This window comes from Heloderma suspectum, chromosome 1, assembly GCF_057233095.1.
Source record: "Heloderma suspectum isolate Gila_16-S chromosome 1, 16-S_ref, whole genome shotgun sequence".
NCBI classification, from domain to species: domain Eukaryota; kingdom Metazoa; phylum Chordata; class Lepidosauria; order Squamata; family Helodermatidae; genus Heloderma; species Heloderma suspectum.
In genome coordinates this window covers 187,867,010-187,888,270 of record NC_139458.1, presented here as the reverse complement: position 1 = coordinate 187,888,270, position 21,261 = coordinate 187,867,010, and the positions used below count along the sequence as shown (strand labels likewise).

Genomic DNA, 21,261 nt, shown 5'->3' with positions numbered 1-21,261 from the left:
TCTATGATTAGCTAAACTCAGCCACTTGATGGTCCTGGAACGTGGCCACGTTACAATTCCATCTTGCTGCCAGAAGCCAGAAGCAGATTCAACAAGCCTCCCTCCTCAAAGGGACCACAAACAGACCTCTGGCAGGCTGGTGAGAACGGAGCCCTTCCAAGGAGACTATCTAGGCTTCCAGTGCCACAATCACTGGCCACTGCTGAGCCTTATTTGCCTGCCAACAGCCTTTAATAGCAGCCAGAGGCTGCACTTCAATCTGTGCAAAGTATGGAGATATGGGCAGTATCCAACAGGTCACTTCCACCCCCACCAATTTTCTTCCACCCCACCAATTGTGTTGCGGCAGCCACCACTTCCACAAAAGCGGTTTAGCACTTTGGGGGCAACCAAAAATGACAGTTTCTGCTCATTTCAGCGCTTCCTCCAGGAGGCACAAAATCCCCCTTGCGTAAGCAGTTGGTTCTGCTTGTGCAATGCAATTGGTGGGACCCACCATTTACAGAAGGGAATCAGCAAGGTGGAAAAGAATCAGCAGGGGTATAAGAACCCCGTTGGATTCTGCTCTAAGTGTAGACTTAGGGGAACCATTCCACCTCAATGCACTGTCCTCCCATTTAGGCACATACATTTCAGCACACTGAATCTAATTTATAGGCTAGGTAGGTAGGCAGTATGGGTACAATTATTCAAATTCAACACTCTTTGGGAAACAAATACTAAAAAGTCAAAGTTTTCAATTCTGGGAAAAGGAAGTGCATATGAACAGGAGACACGTGAAGGCATATATGGGTCCAGGAAAGGACAAAATAAAAAAAAATTAAATGATGGTCTGAAACAGTGGTGGTCTGGACATATGCTAAAATAGTTCTCAGATAGAGGTCTCTTAACTACAAGCAGGTTGGCTGGACTTCTGTTTCTTAACAGGCCAAACCTGTTGGAAATAAATACTTTTTGTCAGCGTTAAATATTTGGATCAAAAATATGTCCAGTGGTTTGTTGAGCTTAATTGCTTTTGAAGAAGTGGCAGTGTTCACTTCTGATGAGACTGATCTCTGAAAATTAGATTTTTTTAAAATTTCAAAAAAGGATATTGAGCCATCAAAGCTGGACACAGTTGATTGTTTGGCATGAAGACACAATGCATCATCACAAAATCATGTACACCAGCATCTGTGAAAAGAAAACCAAAAGTAAAAGCAATTTATATTCCTGCATGCTCTTCCTATTTCAGTGAAAAAATCTTGTTCATTCCTTAAAGAGCACAAAAGATTTGACTAAACATATTTTCCATTAATTAAATGGTTAGGATATGACACTAAACCAGCGTTTAGCACTATAAAGACAAGCCTAGCTTCCTTACCTGAAAGGAGTTCAGAAGCTTTCGCTTCCATTTTTGATTAACTGCAGTTTGTTGTGCCATCCTCCGAACCTGGACAAAACAGTAGTTAATCATAGCTATGGTTGGTGGAAACAAGCCAACTTCAACTCATAGCTTATGAAGCTAGCTGGTTTTCATTAACCATAGTTAAACACAGTTTAGGGTTCAAACAAACTAAACTGTGGTTCCTCTAAAATGGAAGTGGAAGTTGTTGATCTCACAGCCATGCTGGAGGAAGAGAGGAAAAGAGAGTATGTGAACAGAGGGGAGGCTGGGCTTGTTCTCAAAATGCTAAACCATGATTTAGTGTTACATCTGAATGCAAGCAGATTTCTCCTTGTGAAACACAGCTTTTCTGCCTCCTCTTTCTGGCTGAAGGGTCCTGGGCCCTCCACACCAAAATGCCACTGCTGAGGTTTGGGGGCACCTTCTGGAACATCAGTCAATGCTGTATAGAGGGCTGCAGCTGAAAGGGAGGGGGGATTGATGGAAATCCCAAACCTCTTTTACATGAGCAGAAGTACCTTCTGTTCACACAAGTGAACCACTTGTGGGGAGCCTTCATTGGGCAGACACAATACTCTATGCATTTAAAAGCAAATCAAACAAGCACACAAATGGAATAGCATTAGATGCCTCATACCTAACATATTTGGCTAACTGAATTTGCTGTGTTTAATAATAAATTTCCACAGATACGAAGCATCACAGTAAAGCATCTGAATCATATGAACTTTAGTATTTGTTCAGCAAAACCTGCAAATAACACATATGTATGTCACTTGTAGGCCAAATGTTGTTTTTCTAAATTGATTCTAAGTTCCTACTTTAAAGTTGCAATCCTATGCACACTAACTAGGAAGAAAGCCCCTCTGAACACAATGAGGCTTTCTTCCAAGTCAAACATGAACAGGATTGTGCTGTGAATCATTTTCATCAGGGTTACACAAATGCTGCAATTCTACAGCACAGAAAGGCTGCAGAATGTGCTGCCGCTTGTAGAATTCACCGGCTTGAGAATCTTGGCCTTCTTCTTTTTAAAAGCAACCTTTTAGGTCTTATGATGGTTTGGAGGTAGCTTGAAAGTGTGCGGGCCATACCAGATGGATGGAGAATAAGATTTCTATTGGTCACAGAGTGTGGCTTCAGTGTCCTGCTCAGGTCCTTGCTCTATGACTAGCAGAACAAGAACACGTTATGCTGAAAAAATATTTTCATATATTTTGGGCATACTGGCTTAATTTGCATAATGTACACAGGCTGAGAAATTCAGTGCAGAATTTGGATTACCTTGGTGCAGAATTTTGACTTCTCTCTTCTTTTTTCCCTTTTTTTAAAGCACAGAGTATCTTCTCTGAACTTGTTGTATGGCATATCCATAGCAGTGCGATATCTAGATCTAACTCTGACCTGCTCAGTTTGGCTTGTTCCCATAAGTTTAGAACTCTTAAATCCAGGGCAGAGTTCAAGGCAACTGACAATTTAGTTACTGTCAAGTATATGGACTGGCTAATTTATATTCATGTATTTTAACTTAAAGCTGGTTCATACATAATTTCAGCTGGCTCTCTTGAGCATTTACCTATCACACAAATGGGCTACTTGCAAGAGCAGTGTAACGTTGGAGAAGGAGACTCACAGAGGATAACATATCAGCATATGTGAGTAGTTGTCCTGAAATCTGAAATCCCTGCATATGGAACCCGATCTCTAGTCTTCTGGAGTTTCCTCCTCCAACATGATACAGTTCACAGAAGTAGAGCATTCACATAAGCAGTTAAACACACAAGAGGTAACATGACCTGGCTCTAAGGGTCAAGCTACACATTACCTTAAAGATATCGCTAGCAGCTGCATCTTTTATTTTACTTCACTCAAATGTAAGCATGGAGGGCCCAATCTGGATTGAGACCACACCATAGGGGTAGGAGTGTTAACCCCCCCCCCATGCTGTGGTTGCAGTCCAAATTGGGGGCCCTGCACCTTCAACTTGCCAAAAGATGACCCACTGAAACAAACAGATCATTTGGGGGCAATGCAAATTGCAGCTCCCGCCCCCTGCTCCAGATCTGGAGGAGGTGCACTGCCCTCCCTTCTGGAGCAGGGAGCAAAGGGCTAAAGCCTCCTACCCCACCACACACTAGGGGTGCAATCCATATCAGGCCCCTCCCATGCCTATTATTGAGTAAGAAAAAACAAAAGACGTCACGCCTGGCTACGTCTTTAAAGTAATTTGTGATCTGACCTTTAGTCTTATTCATTGCAAGATTCTGGATGAGGTCATATAAAAATATGTGATACACAAAAAAGTGTTCTTCTTATACAAGAAGATATACCTAAATTCTAAGGGCAGTATCCTATGCTGCCTGTATGCTAGCTGGACTCACTGCTAGCACAACGGGAAGCTATGTTTCCTCAAGCATCCAGAAAGAGTGGAAATGCTCATTTCCAGAATGGGGCAGGCAGAAGAGCTCTCAGAAGGGAAGTGCTAGTTCCTGTTGCGCTAGCAGTGATTCCCACTAGTGAAGTGGAACCAGAAGAGGAGCAGTGGATACTGCCCTAAATATCCCCCATGCTACACTGACGATGCAATCCCATGTAATGCAATCCCATCCATGTCTACTCAGAACCAAAGCCCACTGAGTTCAACGGGACTTACTCCCAGGAAAGTGTTATAGGATTGCAGCCTTAGAGTGTTGCCCTCAAAGTTATGTATTAACAGGAAATTCACAATCTCTCAGAATTTTAACTTTTTACTATACTTGATATTTCTCATTCTTCTCTCCACCACTACCACCATCATTTCATATTATTGCTTTTCAGTGAAATCTCCTTCAACTTTACATTAGGAGTTTTCAACTTTAACTCAGATATCAAATAGCAGGATCCGCTATAAGCATTTAGCAAGGAGGAAGGCTGTGTGTTGTTGGCAAGAAGGCAGGAGACATGAAAAAAGAAAATGGATTCTTGGATGTATGGATCAGGCATATAAAGGAGCAATGAAATCCAACACTGGGGGCTAAATTTTATGTATTTTTAACCAGTCAGCCAAAATTTTGGTTGCTGAACAAGTTGAATCATTTTAAGGGTTCAATCCTATGCATGTTTAGACAGAAAAAACTTCCACAGTTCTCAGCATTCCTTAGCCAGCATGGGAGCTGTAGGGTCTTTTTCTGTCTAAACATATATAGGATTGCACCTCAAACCTGGATATACTCCCTGAAGTCAACTGGGCTCAGATCAAATTACTGTGGTCCCCCATGTCCTCTAAAACATGAAAATGTCTTTTAGTGTAACATATACAAAGTCCATTGGATGTTGGCCAGGCACTGTTTTATTTGCTAGTCTACTGTGCATAACAAACTGTTTTAGATGTTTCAGTTCTTTTATTAATTTCAGGTCGTGCAAAAGGGAAGAAAAATGAACAAGTGGTTACAGATGTTTGTGCCCCTAGAACTGAAGAAAGAAACTTCGTCATTGAAGTTGTAAGTCATACAATGACAGATGGAACACTGCCCCAAGATATTTTGGAAAACAACCATCTCAAAATACTTTCAAAAGTTAAGCCACACTGGAAAGTTTGGAAAACAAAAAAAAATGAAAAAAAAATGGTCCCTAACAGAAATGTGAAACTTAGTACCATATAATTCCAGACAATTATAATTCCAGACCTAGCTCCTACGTCTCTGCAGTGTTGTGTATATAGCTCTTCACAATGCAAACGTAAACTTTGGCTGTGGTCTTGCACAATCTGGCTGCCAGAATCCCTACTAAATGGAATTTAAGCAATTTGGTATGCAGGACTGTAGCTTTCACTTCTTATACTAATCTGCAATTACAAACAGGCTTTTATTAAGTTAGCCTACCTGATCCTTCACTTAATGGTGATTCAAGACGCAGCGTTTCTAGGATGTGTTCTAAAATTTTCTCCGGAGTTCCTGACATCACAATATACCTGAGTAAGAAAAAAGAAATTAATTCCCTGCACTTGTGGGAAGAAGGAGGGGAAATATAGCTGTAACAAAAAAATATTTAACATAAGCAAGATATGTCTTATGTAGTATGTCTTTATCTTTTGATTTTAGCATACCTTTAATGTAATAATAAATATGGAATAGAAATAATTATTACAGCAATATGTAACAATAAATAAACCAAATGTATCAATATGCTCTGTTTGGGTTTATCACTTTGCTTACTTTCATTAGCTTCCATTTCAGAATTGGCATTAAGTTAATCAGGGATCAAAAAGGCAAGGAATCCAGTGTAGTTGTTACATGAGAGATCCAAGTGAGGGAGAAATAGGAAAGACAAGCAACAGAGTAAGGCAGTGGCATTTCCAGCACTGGGGGCAATAGTGGCAGAGATACCAGGAAATTTGTCACATGATACAATTCTGAGATCGGCTGTACTGCTAACAAAAGAGCCAAAGCAATATTATGGACAATTTAGAGCCTGCCATCTTCTTAGGGTCAGCTCAAATGTGAAGCAGGCACCTTTTCAACTACATGCTGAAGAACCTTGTGATGAGCTACTCAAGACTTGAGCCATTAAGGGTGCAATCCTATGCATGTTTAGACAGAAAAAAGTCCCACAGCTCCCAGCATCCTACAATTTTCTGTCTAAATATGCCTAGGATTGCACACTAAATGTTCTTGAGATTATGCTTGTGTGCAGTTGTCTGCCCACATTACTTCTGCAGTTATCTGTTTGTAAGCACATTTCCTTACGTTCTTTCTATTTTGAGCTCAGCATGGGGCAAGACAATGACCTATGGAAGGAACAAGTAAACTGACTGATTGATTCATAACAAGAGCAGAGAGATGTTCAACAGGGCACATGTAACGGTCACAGCTATCGCACTTCTTGAATTATGAGGGGAAAGGTAGGAAACCTTTCATGAAATCCATGAACCCTATTTCGGTTACCTGAGGGAACAACTTCTCATATCAACTTGTCGGTTCATTGAAATCTATAGATCAGGGTCATCCGGTTGTTCCTTCACTTACACAGCTACATCTGATGGCAACTAGCGGGAGGGCCTTTTCTGCTGTGGCACCCCTCCTTTGGAATTCTCCCAGCACTGTGGCAAGTGCCAACCTTGATGTTGTTTTGGCACCTGATAAAAACCTACCTGTTTAAAACAGGCATTTGCTATTTTTTTATACTTTGCTTGGTGACTTTTCTTTTCTTCTTGTAGCTTTGTTTTTATTGTGGCTTGTGATTATTTTAATTGATGTTTTAATGAATTCTGTACACCACTCTGTGATTTCGTAATGAGGGGTGGTATATAAATATTTTAAATAAATTATCATCATCTTATCTCCTGACTCCCCACCTCCCAATGTTAGAGAACTCATGTCCTCCCCGTAGCCAATAGCCAAGGGAGCGATCACTAAAAGTTAGGGGGTTCGGCCCTATTTGGCAAGCTTGTACTTCAAGCACTGAACTGTCATAGTTTTAGATAGCATTAAAAAACAGAAACTTCTAATAAGCTCTTCTATTTCCTTTTTCATTAAATTGTGTGTGTGGGGGGGGTTAAATATGCCACTTGGTTCTTAAAACTTTGTATCATTTTCCTGAATTCAACTAGAGGGGGGGGAAAATAGAAAACTCCCCTGTCCCCCAAGCTCCTGCTGAGAAATAAGTAGCAGAGCTGAGAGCTTCTCCTTACTCTGAGCACTGGCCATCACACACTTCTTTTACCTGCCAGCCCTTTGTGAAGAGCTGTATTGATGTCCCAAGAACACAAACCTTTGTTAAGCCAAGTGAACATCCATGCAGAGAGACTAACTGGGTATCTTGGGGAGCGAAGCAGAGAGAGAGAGACAGACAGACAGACAGAGCTCGGTTTGCTGCACTTTGAATATGAAAGTGAAAATGAAACCGTAGAAGTGGCTTGCAGTGCCTGAAGACTAGTTGGCAGCAATATTTTGCAAGACACCGGTCAGTTAAGAGAGGATGTGATTGCTCACGAAGAGGAAGACCTTTACAGTCAGCTCTTCAAACAAGATCACTTTGAAATGGGGCTCAGAATGTAGCAGTGGAGCTGGGGAACATGGAATGGGCCCAAATTGCATTCAGGCCATGTGCTCCCAAAGAGAAGCCTGTCTCAGCCTTTTATTTTCCTAAAAATGAGAGAAGCCAGCACCAAAAGCTTCCTGGACATCATGCTTTGTATATTAGAAACTCGCACGGAGAGATAGAGAAATTGCTTGGGATTAGTCATCTATGAGCAAAAAGTATTCTGAGCATGGCCTATCATCATCAGCATGTTTCCTGGGCTGAGCCTTTGTTCAGAGTAAGATCTGATTTTCTGATATGGAAGATGTATCAAAACTACACAATTAAACATGTCGAAGAAACGTTCCCCTCCAGGGAACTTTGGCAGTTGTAATTTTGTGAGGAGAGGGCTGGAGATCTCAAACAGGGAATTCTCAGCATCTCACAGAGTTATAATTTGCAGGAAGCCATGTCCCAAGACATGGTCTGAAGGCACATGAAGCAGCCACTTTGCTGAAGCTAAGCAAGACTGGGTTTGGTCAGTGCTTGGAAAGGAGACCACCTGGGAACCACATGTAGCCACCTTAAGTTCCACAGTGGAAGAAAGGTGGGATATAAATGTAATAAATAAACAATAAATAACAATGTTGTGATAAAGAACTGCTATGCTCTAATTTTGTACTGTAGATAGGGTCTGAGAATGGAAATAAAGGTTCATTTCAGAGATGACATAGCGAGCGTGGACACAGGGATGCTCTCCTCTAAGGGTTTTCAGTTCAAATTCTACCTAACATAGCAGGGACTCAAGGTGGAACATGGGGTGTAAGTTCACTTCTGATGGGTAAACAATGGGCGAGAACTAAAAGAACTATCCAGAGCAAAAATCTAACTCTGGTTTGGGATGCACTGAATATAGGACTTCATTTTGGCTTTCACTGTGTAGCACATATGAGAAAAGCTGTCTCAGACTAAGTCAGACTACTGGACCATCTAGCTCAGCATAGTCTAGCAACAGCTTTCCACAGTTTCACTGGAAAATACTCAGGGAAGGGAGAATGGCAGTGGGAGAGAATCCCGTGATCAGGGGCAGCCATGGCAAGTTGGATAAGAGGTTCTTGTATGCTTGGGACATGGGCAATCCAGCTGGTAGGCAGAGGGAGATGGGTCTTCCTGGGTTGAAGAAGCATTGCCAAAGTAAGAAATATGAAGTGGGAGAGATTTCTTCTCTGCTGCAAGAAGACCAAAACCAGTAAGGGAATTCTTAGCTTATGTACCTGGAAGATGTGACAAGGCAGCTCTGTGAAATGGCAAAGTTAGGTTACTGGGGCAGAGATAGGAGATTTTTGAAGAGGCATTTGAGACTCAAGACTTCTGCACAGAACGCACCAAGTTGAATCCACATCTCAGTAAAGAATCTCAGGTAACAATGCAGAACAACACTTCTGGCTGGGGTCTTGGAGAGCTTCTGCCAGTCACAATAGACAGTACAGGATTAGTGGACACAGATAGTGAGCATTTCTACACCAGCCTAAAATCCTGCATTTAAAATGGGGCCTTCTGCTTCCGTTTTAAATGCAGGATCAAGACGGACTCTCTTTACATGTGCTTCCTTCCCCACGCACCTTTCCCCTTCCTTTCCCCCCTCATCTGAGTCTTCTATATGTTTCATTATACAGCCACTAGATGGCACTGCAGTCTAGCTCCCCTTATTGCACCTTTTCCTTTTTCACAAGGGAACTCAAGCAGAACTCAAGCGGGGTAATTTGATAGCTCATGATCTCCTATCTTTTAAAAAATGGAATAAAGGTCATTTAGTGCAGGAGACACCCTGGAGATTGACAACGTAATCTAAAAGACCTGCAGACTTCCATGACTTCCAATCTCAATAGCAGGATAAAAGCTCCATGTAAAGAAGCCCAGTATTTGTATAGGGATCAGTATTTCAGTGATGCACAACTTGAACTAGGTAAATAAATAGGGTTAATAATGCAAGCACGTTGCACTTTAAATGGCAGGAGATCTTAAGAAAGCTAATTTTAACAAGGAGTGATTCTAGCTCAATTCTATCTCACACTGAATTATGCCATCTCCTTGGATATTCTCATCAGGTGCTGAAATAATGTGCTGTTTTGCTTTTGTTTTTAAAAGGCGGATTTCAAAAGTGTTCTCAAGATGAAAGCCAGTATATACCTACTATACACCTGAGCACCCGAAGTTCTTAATCTGTGAGAGCTTAGTTTGGTGCAGAGTGCATATTGCACAGATGTGCAGCATCAGAATTAGAAATCCAGAAATTAAGATCTATTTTCTTAAGATCAAAACAATATGCTTTTAAAAACTCTTATAGCTAATTGCCCTGCTTAATAACAACATTCCTTATGGCTCATACAGTTGTCTTTAAAGCTTTTGTATGTGGTGAATATTTACAGTGAAGGCTGCTTAGAAAAGTTGAAGGACCACAGATATTGTGTTTGGAAGTAGATGTTCGTAACTGGCTGATAGTTCCTTTTCGAATGTGACACAATGCATTTCTTCACAGCCAGAAAGTGCACGCTACTGATTAAATAAAATCTTCTGAATACATTCATCGTAGCCCAGGATCAACACTGAGGCATGAAAACATACTTGTGCTGAGGAGGTTGTGAGTTTGTTTGATTAGAAGCCCTGTTTCCTGCTGGGATCTTCTCTAGTACCAAAACATCTTGGTCATGTTCTTTAAGTCTTACTGTGTTTGCTTCAACATCCTGAAAGATGATTTTAATAATTAACACACTAGACATAAATAACTTTAAAAATGCTGGCTTGGATCCTAACTAACGCTCCATGAATGGAAGAGCTTCCACCTGCAGAAGGGACTCTGATCCAGTGGAAACTTCCACTGGAGGAAGGGGGGGAGGCAAGTTCCCCCTCGTCTCTACAGCCCCCTGTGCCAATCCCCCCCATACTGTTCCAGAGGGTCCCACAACCCACAAGGGTGAAAGAGTTTGCAGAGGGCAGGGAGAATCAGAGAAAATTGTCCACCCCCTTCCGCCAGCAGGAGTGCCCCATGTGTGGAACTCTGCTATGGGGAAGCTCACGCCACTGGAGTGTTAGTTAGGATCCAAGCTAATGAAATACAAATAGTTTTCACATACTGCAAATAAATAAAGGCAATCACCCTATGGCTCTGTATTCCCAGAGGGCGGGGGGAAAGATATGGGAGCCAATCCAGGGATTGACAGTTGTAATTTTGTCCCATTAACTTCAACAGAGCAAGTTCATTACAACTTGCAACTAATTTAAGACTTATGAATTTCAATGGGACTTATGCACAACCCATCTCTTTTGGGATGTAGTCATCCACTGCAATCCTCGTGTACAGTTCGGCTGCTTAAATTCCACCAAAGTCAATGGGATTTAAACAGTTGGACCAGGTTTTGCGACTTCCTTTTTCTATGCATGCAGATCTTCCTACATTAAGGCTGACATGTTATACACACCCCTTTTAACAATGGAAAATGAGTCCGTCTTTCCAGATCTCTTATTTTTTCAGGGTTCAAAAGATGGTTCTCACTTATTGAAACAGTACTTTAACTGAATTCATTTTCCAATTTAAAATTGGACTCAATACTAGGGCTCAATGAATTCTGAATAGTAGTATCAGCACTATAACTACTATCATTCACTACCACTACCCAGTCATGGTCATTTCCTCCATGGCCAAGCATAAACACAATGCCTTTGCCCAGTTCAGTCATGTCCCACTGCCAGAGAGATGACACCCTCTCCCACTACTGTCTTTACGTCAGCAATAGAGCAACAGCTGCACTGCACTCCATAGCTTCCACTTGTGCACGAATGTATGAAGGAGCCCCAGACATGCAGAGGCTTGAGGGAAGAAGTGCCCAACAGTTGCAGTATTTGAAGGGAAGTTCTTGTGGGGCAAATAGATTGGTGTCCTCTCCTGAGCACTTACTTACCCGGAGTATCCTGTTAAAGTCTTCCTTGTCTACTCTCAAGAAGTGGCAGTTGTCTTCTCGTAGAACAATGGATGCTGCTCTGGGCGCATCATTCACTAATGCTAGCTTGCCAAAATCATCGCCTTCATGTAGGGTACATACCACACCCTAAAAGCAACAACAACCAGGGGTAAAATGCATTTACATAGAGAAACCATAATTTAGAGTTTGTTCCATTGACACTCCATGTGCAAACACTGGGTCTCTAAACCAAATACTGTAACAAATGCATCTGGCAGGAAATCAACAGTCCAAATAATGAACAGGAAACAACATACAGCAGCTGGTTATTACTAATACTATGGAGAGGCAAACGCAAAGAAAGAAAGAATGGAGTTTGTTCTCTGAAATTTGATTCAGAGACAGACAAGGCTTCTGGCTCCACTAATGAAGCCAAGTCTCTATTTTGTTTTTGTTCTTTAAGTCAGTATCTTTTTAAATCAAGTTTGTTGAATAATAGACCTTCCTCAGCGACTGCCAGTCTCAGATATGTATTCTGGCCTGTTATCAGATTGCACTAACTCAAGTCCCATTTGTTAGAATGTGGTTTTTAGTGACAGAGGAGTTTATGGGATCCAGCTTTTTCTTAACCACCCACCTGCCAAAGGTGACTTATTTAAAATTCTTCTATCCCATATTTTAAAGATCTTCTGTAATCAGAGTACTCCACCTAAGAGCCTAGGATTACTCTCTCTATGTATTATGTGGGGTACAAAACTATGTATTATTTCAAAAGGAGACCCAGGTTTGAAAAGAACTACAGCTGTTTAGTCATAAAACACTATGGGATGAACGTACAAAGCTGCATTATACTGAGTCAGGCAATTGGTCCATCTAGCCCAGTACTTTCAACACTGGCTGGTGGTGGCTCTCTGGGGTTTCCAACAGGGGTCTTTTCCACCATCTGCTACTCAATCCTACCAGCTAGAGATGACAAGGACTAAACCTGTGACCTTCTGCATGAAAAGCAGGTGTTCTGCCATTGAGCGATTGCCTCTCCCCAGTCCAAAGAAAGTTCCTCATGCCTGGGCCCTATTGAAATGAATGGGATATACTAGGGCAGATAGGATCTACTCATATAGACATTTGTAAGTGAGACTCATAGTTCACATTCCAGGTTCTATCTGCAATGGAAAGGCTGTGATCCCGGGCTTTGTTCCCATACCCCATGCAATCTGTATACAAGGGCTGCCTATGAATCTCCCTGTTTGTGACTAATGTCAGCAATAACACCAATTTTCAACAGGATGCAAGAACAACTGTTTTTCTCTGTATCACGGCATATTAAAATATCATGGGTTGTATCCAATAGTGTTGTGTTTGCAGAAAGCATCCATTCAGGTAAAGCAGGAAACCCAACTTTCACTAATCCCCCCAACCAGTCACTGCACCCCTCCCCTCACATCTCCTAAGGCAGCCTTTTCCAATCTGGTGCCTTCTAAATGTTTTGGACTATGGTTCCTAGCATCTACATGCTACATGCTTGGAGCTGTAGTCCAACACATCTGGAGGGCACCAGGTTGCAGAAGGCTGTCCTACAGTTGGAGAGCCTTCCGGAACAATATGGAATATGGCGCAGGGGACTGTGGTATGTTACAGGGATCAGCAAAAATTGGGTAGCCCATGTTGCTCAAAAAGAAGATATAAGTATTGCATCTACAGCTGAAAATATACAATTCCAGTCAAGAGAGAGAGAGATCATATATATAGATATATGAGATAAAGGAAATACTAAGCATTTGAAAAGACATTACCTTGCCATAGATGACTACATTTACCGATCCTTTGAGAATAATATACCAAGAAGTTCCTTCTTCCCCCTGGTTAAATACTACACAACAGAGAACAAAGAAGGTATCATGAAAATAGAACAACTTTTAATGGTGCAGCCTCTTACAAAGCCCAGCATGAAAAACAATTTTATGGAGCTTCTTTTTTCAGCCTTTTCCAGGGATGCTCTAATCCATTTGATTAACTCTGGATCCAACCAATTAATAATAAAATAAATTCCTAACAATTTGCTGCCCTTTCATGAACCCCCAATTCAAATGCCTGAGGCAATTGCATCACTCTGACTAACTGCAGGGCTTGCCCAGGCCTTTTCTGTCATATGTCCCTTGCAGTAGGCAGCAAAAACCATTTTAAATGGGTTCAGAAGCAAAAATAGATAGGCCATACTTGGTATTTTATAGTATATGTAAAGGACTATGTGTAAAGGACAGCAATTATGACAGAGTTAAATCTCATCTAAGGCCTGATCACATATAGCAGATTGAGGTTGTGGAGTTCTGCGGTGGTAGAATGGAACGAACTTCTGACTACAAGTGGGGGAATCACATTTTTTAATGCTCCTGTGTGTGGAAAAACTCATAGCAAGGAGAATGATAATACATCGGGGAGCAGGCTGAGCTACATCCTCTCTCCCCAACATGCTAGCCCCCCCCTCCAAGAGGGTGTTGGTGTTGTTTTTGCATGGGGAGTATTTGAAATTGCATGCCCCATCTAGAATCTGAAATGGACAATCTGCTTTACTACCTCAGAATTTTACCTCAGGATTCTACCGCTACATTCTGCTGCATGTGCAATCCTAAGCAAATTTATTGGAGGTACGTGCCATTAAGATCACTGAGACTTTATTTACAAATAAATTTTGCTGCAATAAGTATGGTTACGAAAAATAGGCTCTAACTTAACATTTACAGTCCCCCCACCCAAAATGAAAAAGCTAAGCCTCACCCGTGAATGACAAAAAGACAAGTCCTATATCAGATCGCCCAATTTCCTCATAATACAAATGGCCCAGCATATTTCTGAGGTTTTTCTGCACTTGGGTTCTGAATTTTGAATTGCAGTGCATAAAAGTCATTCGCTTAATGCTCCACACAAGTATGAAACTGTCAAAAAATTCATTTCACTTACAGACAGTTCCTGCTTTGGGGTGTGATTCAAACACTAGAACACCAGCTAGCTCCCGCTTTACCTTGAAGCAAGATGAAGAAAAAGTGTTATATAACGTGTCGACATCTTTGATTTGTGTGGGCACATATAATCTCATATAAGGGGTGGGGGTGTGGGAGGAAGAGGACCACAGCACCAAAATAGATGCCAAAAAATTCCACTGAAAGCAGCATCAGAAATCTTGATATCATCAGGAGGACATGTTTACTGCTACATTTATGGTGGAGTGACAGAGGAAAGGGAAAATCATGCAGAAATAGATGAATCCTGAAGAATCTGTTTGGTTTCAGCCAAACATTCCAGTTAAGAACAGTAACGCTATGGCAGCCTTTCCCTGCCTCATGCCCTCCAGATGTTTTGGACTACAACTCTCAGCATACATGATGATTGGCCTTGCTGGCTAGGGGTGATATGAAGGCCAAAACATCTGGAGGGCAGCAGGGCTAGGTCTGCACTAGTGCTTTTTATCGGAATTGAAATGCGCTGATAACTGTTGGGGCACATTACGCATTTTGTATACCACTTGTGTAGTGTCATTTCCTGTTTTTTATTCTGTATTATCCAAAGTACTGCAAAAGATGTCATTGTGTGTGCTACGAAGCATAAATGTGCAAGAAGGATGTAGCATCACCATGATGGGATCGTATCGATATGACATAAGGTATAGATCCGGTGCAGGTTGCGGAAGACTATGTAGGCTAGGGCATCATATCATCCAGCCCAAGAGTAGACAGATTGTTTTTATAAATGCAAGATATGGAGGACACACAAGATGCTCCCACTCAGTCACTATCAACTGTGTGGGGTGTGTGTTTGTGTGTGAATGAGGGGAGTCATACTGTATTTCTATATAAATTACAGTAATTTGTAAATTTGCACCTATACCAGCATATGCACATTTCACGCAGATCAATGTTTTGTTTTGGTGATGCATTCCCTCTTTTGGCATGATGTGTAAGTGGCTACCCAGAATGAGGGTAGGTTGGGCCAGTACAGGGCAGACCCTTCCCTGTGCCCCTTTTGTACCCTCATGGGGCTAGGCATGGGCCAGCCCCACTTTGATTTATTTATTTATTTATTTATTTATTTATTTATTTATTTGCAATGAATGATAATAAAATATAAAAGACTCACTGTTGTTGAAAGATGAGATAACGCTTTAATGTGCAGAAGTTCTTCGTATATAATTTCTAGGTCATCAACAGTTCTCTGGCCAGGCCTGTTGTAACACACGCACACATACACACACAAATTACAAAGAATGTAAAAGCGAACAAACTATCACAAAATGCTTTTAAGTGTACTGCTGCTTGGTCATATGAGATCAAGGAGTCCATTAAGTTATTTTTCTATATATTATTTATTTATATGTATACTGGCTTTGGAATATTTAGTTCCCCAAGCAGAGCAGATTAAAAATCCAATCAGCTCAACAGCAGCATTATAAAGTAACATCTTTTATTAGCGCCACCCCTCTTTTTAAGGTTACTATAAAAAAGGGCCACATTTCATGAATAAGCAGGAGATCTGTGACTGGATCTCCCAACTGTTTCCTGAAATGCAGCTGTGGAGGGGCTGACATTTTTTTCAGAGTGTCAGCAGCAGAGAGAGAGGTGTTTAACCCTCCCTCTGCCTTATTTTCCGAATGAAATCATATACACTTCAAGCTGCACTTTGCCCCACAGGAAGTGATGGTGGGGTATATACAGGTACCTGTATTTAAACCATCTAAACAATTAGTTTAAACCGTTTACATCTATTTAGTAGTTCAAACAATTATTATAAAATATTTAAACAATAAGTTACTTACTTTACACCCATCTGTATGAGTTGAATGAACGTAAATTAACTTATTGTTTAAATAATTTAAAAGAATAGTTTGACCTACTAAATAGTTGTAAAAATTTTGTTACTAAAATTTCTTTAACCAGGTAGTAGCCCTAACAATAGGTGATACAGCATATGGATGAGTCAGGAGTAGAGAACCGAAGGTATCTCTGAGACTTTTGTATCATAGAAGAAGCATGAGGTCCTCCTGTCTCACTGAAATTCTTACCTAAGCAGCCTCAGTTTTCCCCAAGCTATTCTGAATGCCCAGTAATTAAATATTCTTGCTCTCCGCCCCAGACATCACTAGCAAACCCCATTTCTAGCAAAGGGGTGGGGTGCTTGAGACAAAGGAAGAGAAATCTATACTTTCTGTATTGTGCTTAAACATGAATATAGGTAGCTCCCATCTACTAACCCTCCTCTTTCACTCCAGTCCAGTTGAACTGGCAGGAGCTCTTGCTTTCCTTTTTGTAAAGCCGAAAAAGGAAGACTAGGCAGGGCTCCATGTGCTATGCGCTAAAAACTACAAAAAAACACAAATTCTGTACCAAAAAACAGACAAAGTCTTTGATCTTTATATGCAATTGCATGTTTTGAAATAATTCATTCTACTTCTGCAAGTCACAGGGAAAGGCAGAGCACTTTGCCACCACTCCTCATCACTGGAAAGTTTACTCAGCCACCTTTTTTTCACCAGATGCTTCCCACACGCTTTCAAGCCTATGTTACAGTCTTAAGGACTAGACCTTTAACCCGTAAGATGCTAAATACTGTGCCCAATACCAAATCCAATGCCTGCATGGTGTGATCGCATAAAAGTGGCACACACAGAGCCCTGGACATAGGTAATTACTCTCTGAGGCTTGGGAGAGGAAGGTTGGCTTACTACCTCCAGGATCAGAGGCAGCATGCATCAGAATACCAATTGCCAGGGAACAAAACTGGAGCAGGATATTGCCCTCACGCAGTGCTTGTGAGGACTCAAAGGTATCTGGCTTTCTTTCACTTTCACATTTAAATGCTGCATTTTCCCTGATCAAAAAGAGTTACTGGAAGTGCTGGTTAGATGCAGAAGTGAAACTGGAGGGTCACAAGGTTATCTAAAGAACCTGTAAACAACTGTGACTAGGGAATGATGAGCACATGATAAATGGCTCGTGTAAAAAAGCCCGAAGGCTCCTACCCTCATGTCCTGCTTGTGGGCTTCCCATAGTCACCTCATCATACACTGAGGGAAAGAGGATGTGGGACTATACAGACTATATTTGGTCTGACCCAGCAGCTTTGCTTTGTGTTCTTATAGTGTGTGGTTTTGTTTTGCATTAACCACCCATTCTACAAAATGGCTGACTTTGCTTTGGGAGGATTCAAAACTTATAAAATTTCACATCGTCCTAGTCAGGAGAGTCATATTAAATTGGGAGCTATACTGCTCTGTGTGTGAAGCTCCCTTTTTTTCAACAGACTGTATAAATTATTTATAAGGTAGAAAGGGAGAGGGCGAGAGAAAGGGGTTGTGGCACTACCCGGCAATCTTTTCACTCAGCCGTTACAGTATTTCATCTTTGCCAGAAAGAAGTGGGATGAAAATTCTTATTTAAATACAAGTATCCCTGAAAAGGTCATATGAAATATAAAGTGATTTTACCTTACATATCTGAGAAGAAAGCTATTTTTCATCAATTGCATGCCTATAACAGACACGCTAAATTTTTCTAGACCCAGACCCTCAAAGTAGTTTTTGGCCTGTGCCAGAAAGAGTGAAACGGCTGGGCCAAACCTGAAAGGACACTCAGCTGTGGATGTGTCTGGTGGTGAAAAGAAAATCCGATGCTGTAAAGAACAATATTGTTTAGGAACCTGGAATGTCAGATCAATGAATCAAGGTAAGCTGGAGGTGGTCAAACATGAGATGGCAAGACTGAACATCAACATCTTGGGAATCAGCGAACTAAAATGGACAGGCATGGGCGAATTTAATTCAGGTGACCATCATATCTACTATTGTGGGCAAGAATCCCTTAGAAGAAATGGAGTAGCACTCATAGTCAACAAAACGGTGGGAAAAGCAGTACTGGGGTACAATCTTAAAAATGATAGAATGATCTCAGTACGAATCCAAGGCAAACCATTCAACATCACAGTAATTCAAGTCTATGCCCCAACCACTGAGGCCGAAGAAGCTGAGGTTGATCGGTTCTATGAAGACCTACAACACCTTCTAGAACTAACACCCAAAAAAGATGTCCTCTTCATCATAGGGGATTGGAATGCTAAAGTAGGAAGTCAAGAAATCACCGGGATAACAGGCAGGCATGGCCTTGGTGTACAAAATGAAGCAGGACAAAGGCTAATAGAGTTTTGCCAAGAGAACATGCTGATCATAGCAAACACTCTTTTCCAACAGCACAAGAGGCGACTCTACACATGGACGTCACCAGATGGTCAATATCGAAATCAGATGGATTATGTCCTTTGCAGCCAAAGATGGAGAAGCTCCATACAGTCAGTAAAAACAAGACCTGGAGCTGACTGTGGCTCAGATCATGAGCTGCTTCTTGCAAAATTTCGGCTTAAATTGAAGAACGTCGGGAAAACCACTAAACCGTTCAGGTATGACCTAAATCCTATCCCTGATGAATATACAGTGGAGGTGAGGAATAGATTTCAGGGATTAGACCTGATAGACAGAGTGCCTGAGGAACTATGGACGGAGGTCCGTAACATTGTTCAGGAGGCAGCAACTCAATCCATCCCAAAGAAAAAGAAATGCAAGAAAGCAAAGTGGCTGTCTGAGGAGGCTTTACAAGTAGCTCACGAAAGAAGGGAAGCGAAAAGCAAGGGAGAAAGGGAAAGATATACCCAACTGAATGCAGAGTTCCAGAGAATAGCAAGGAGAGACAAGAAGGCCTTCTTAAATGAACAATGCAAAGAAATCGAGGAAAACAACAGAATGGGAAAGACTAGAGATCTCTTCAAGAAAATTGGAGATCTCAAGGGAACGTTTTGTGCAAAGATGGGCATGATAAAGGACAAAGAAGGCAGGGACCTAACAGAAGCGGATGAGATTAAGAAGAGGTGGAAAGAATACACAGAAGAACTATACAGGAAAGATCTGAATGTCCCTGATAGCCATGATAGTGCGGTCACTGAACTTGAGCCAGACATCCTAGAGAGTGAAGTCAAGTGGGCCTTAGGAAGCATTAGTAACAACAAAGCTAGCGGAGATGACAGTATTCCAGCCGAGCTATTTAAAATCCTAAAAGATGATGCTGTTAAAGTGCTGCATTCAATATGCCAACAAATCTGGAACACTCAACAGTGGCCACAAGACTGGAAAAGGTCAGTTTACATTCCAAGTCCAAAGAAGGGCAATGCCAAAGAGTGTTCAAACTACCGCACAATTGCGCTCATTTCACATGCCAGCAAGGTTATGCTCAAAATCCTACAAGCTAGGCTTCAGCAGTATGCGAACCGAGAACTACCGGAAGTACAAGCTGGGTTTCGAAGAGGCAGAGGAACTAGAGATCAAATCGCAAACATTCGCTGCATCATGGAGAAAGCAAGAGAATTCCAGAAAAACGTCTATTTCTGCTTCATTGACTACGCTAAAGCCTTTGATTGTGTGGATCACAACAAACTGTGGCAAATTCTTAAAGTGATGGGAGTACCAGACCACCTTACCTGTCTCCTGAGAAACCTGTACGAGGGTCAAGAAGCAACAGTAAGAACCAGACATGGAACAACCGATTGGTTCAAAATTGGGAAAGGAGTACGACAAGGCTGCATATTGTCACCCTGCTTATTTAACTTATATGCAGAGTACATCATGAGAAATGCCGGGTTGGATGAATCAGAGGTCGGAATTAAGATTGCTGGGAGAATTATCAACAACCTCCGATATGCAGACGATACCACCCTAATGGCAGAAAGCGAAGAGGATCTCAAGAGCCTCTTGTTGAGGGTGAAAGTGGAGAGTGCAAAAGCTGGTTTGAAACTCAACATTAAAAAAACTAAGATCATGGCATCTGGCCCCATCACTTCCTGGCATATAGAAGGGGAAGAAATGGAAGCACTGACAGATTTTACTTTCTTGGGCTCCGAGATCACCGCAGACGGTGACTGTAGCCCTGAAATTAAAAGACGCTTGCTCCTTGGGAGGAAAGCTATGGCCAACCTAGACAGCATAGCAAGAAGCAGAGACATCACCTTGCCGACAAAGGTCCGTCTAATCAAAACTATGGTTTTCCTAGTAGTAATGTATGGCTGTGAGAGCTGGACTATAAGGAAGGCTGAGCGCTGAAGAATTGATGCTTTCGAACTGTGGTGCTGGAGAAGACTCTTAGGAGTCCCCTGGACTGCAAGGAGGCCAAATCAGTCCATCCTAAAGGAAATCAACCCTGAGTGCTCATTGGAATGACAGATAATGAAGCTGAAGTTCCAATATTTTGGCCACCTAATGCGAAGAGAAAACTCCCTGGAAAAGACCCTGATGCTGGGAAAGACTGAAGGCAAAAGGAGAAGGGGACGGCAGAGGATGAGATGGCTAGATAGCATCACGGATGCAATGAATATGAACTTGAGCACGCTCCGGGAGAGAGCGCAGGACAGGAAGGCCTGGCGTGCTATGGTCCATGGGGTCACGAAGAGTCGGACACGACTGAACGACTGAACAACAACAACAACCTGTAGTTTCTAATTGGAATATATTAAATGAAGACTTACTCTAAAAAAAAAAGTAATTTCTGGTCTACAAGTACCTTATTGCGGAAAAGTTTACAAAAAGTCAAGAATTCTGGATCAAATCTTAACATCTGAAAAGTCCATTCTACTATGGTGTGTACTTGCTATGACACACAAGACAGGCCATGCTTTATATGAAAATGGATGGGATTGTGGTTTTCTTATATATGTTGAGATAGATGATAGATGGATGGATGGATGGATGGATGGATGGATGCTTTGGTAGAGCCAGTCCTACATTAAAAATGTTTGCCCTGATTCTGCTGAGGGATGCAGATAAAGGTAAAGGTGCTCAACTCGCAGTGAACTTTGTTTATTTATTTATTTATTTACATTTCTATACTGCCC

At 41.6% G+C, this 21,261-nt stretch overlaps 1 protein-coding gene across 1 annotated transcript in view; it reads right to left on the bottom strand.

The window, feature by feature from the left end:
• Window positions 1–21,261, bottom strand: part of RAPGEF4 (Rap guanine nucleotide exchange factor 4) — a 221,515-nt gene that overhangs the window by 43,232 nt on the left and 157,022 nt on the right. Inside the window, exons 11-17 of the mRNA XM_084812949.1 lie at window positions 15,475–15,559; window positions 14,302–14,362; window positions 13,137–13,213; window positions 11,344–11,490; window positions 10,010–10,128; window positions 5,248–5,336; window positions 1,095–1,173 (exon numbers count right to left, since the gene is read on the bottom strand). Coding sequence (XP_084669075.1) covers window positions 1,095–1,173; window positions 5,248–5,336; window positions 10,010–10,128; window positions 11,344–11,490; window positions 13,137–13,213; window positions 14,302–14,362; window positions 15,475–15,559 — 657 coding nt within the window. The remainder of the gene's footprint in view (window positions 1–1,094; window positions 1,174–5,247; window positions 5,337–10,009; window positions 10,129–11,343; window positions 11,491–13,136; window positions 13,214–14,301; window positions 14,363–15,474; window positions 15,560–21,261) is intronic.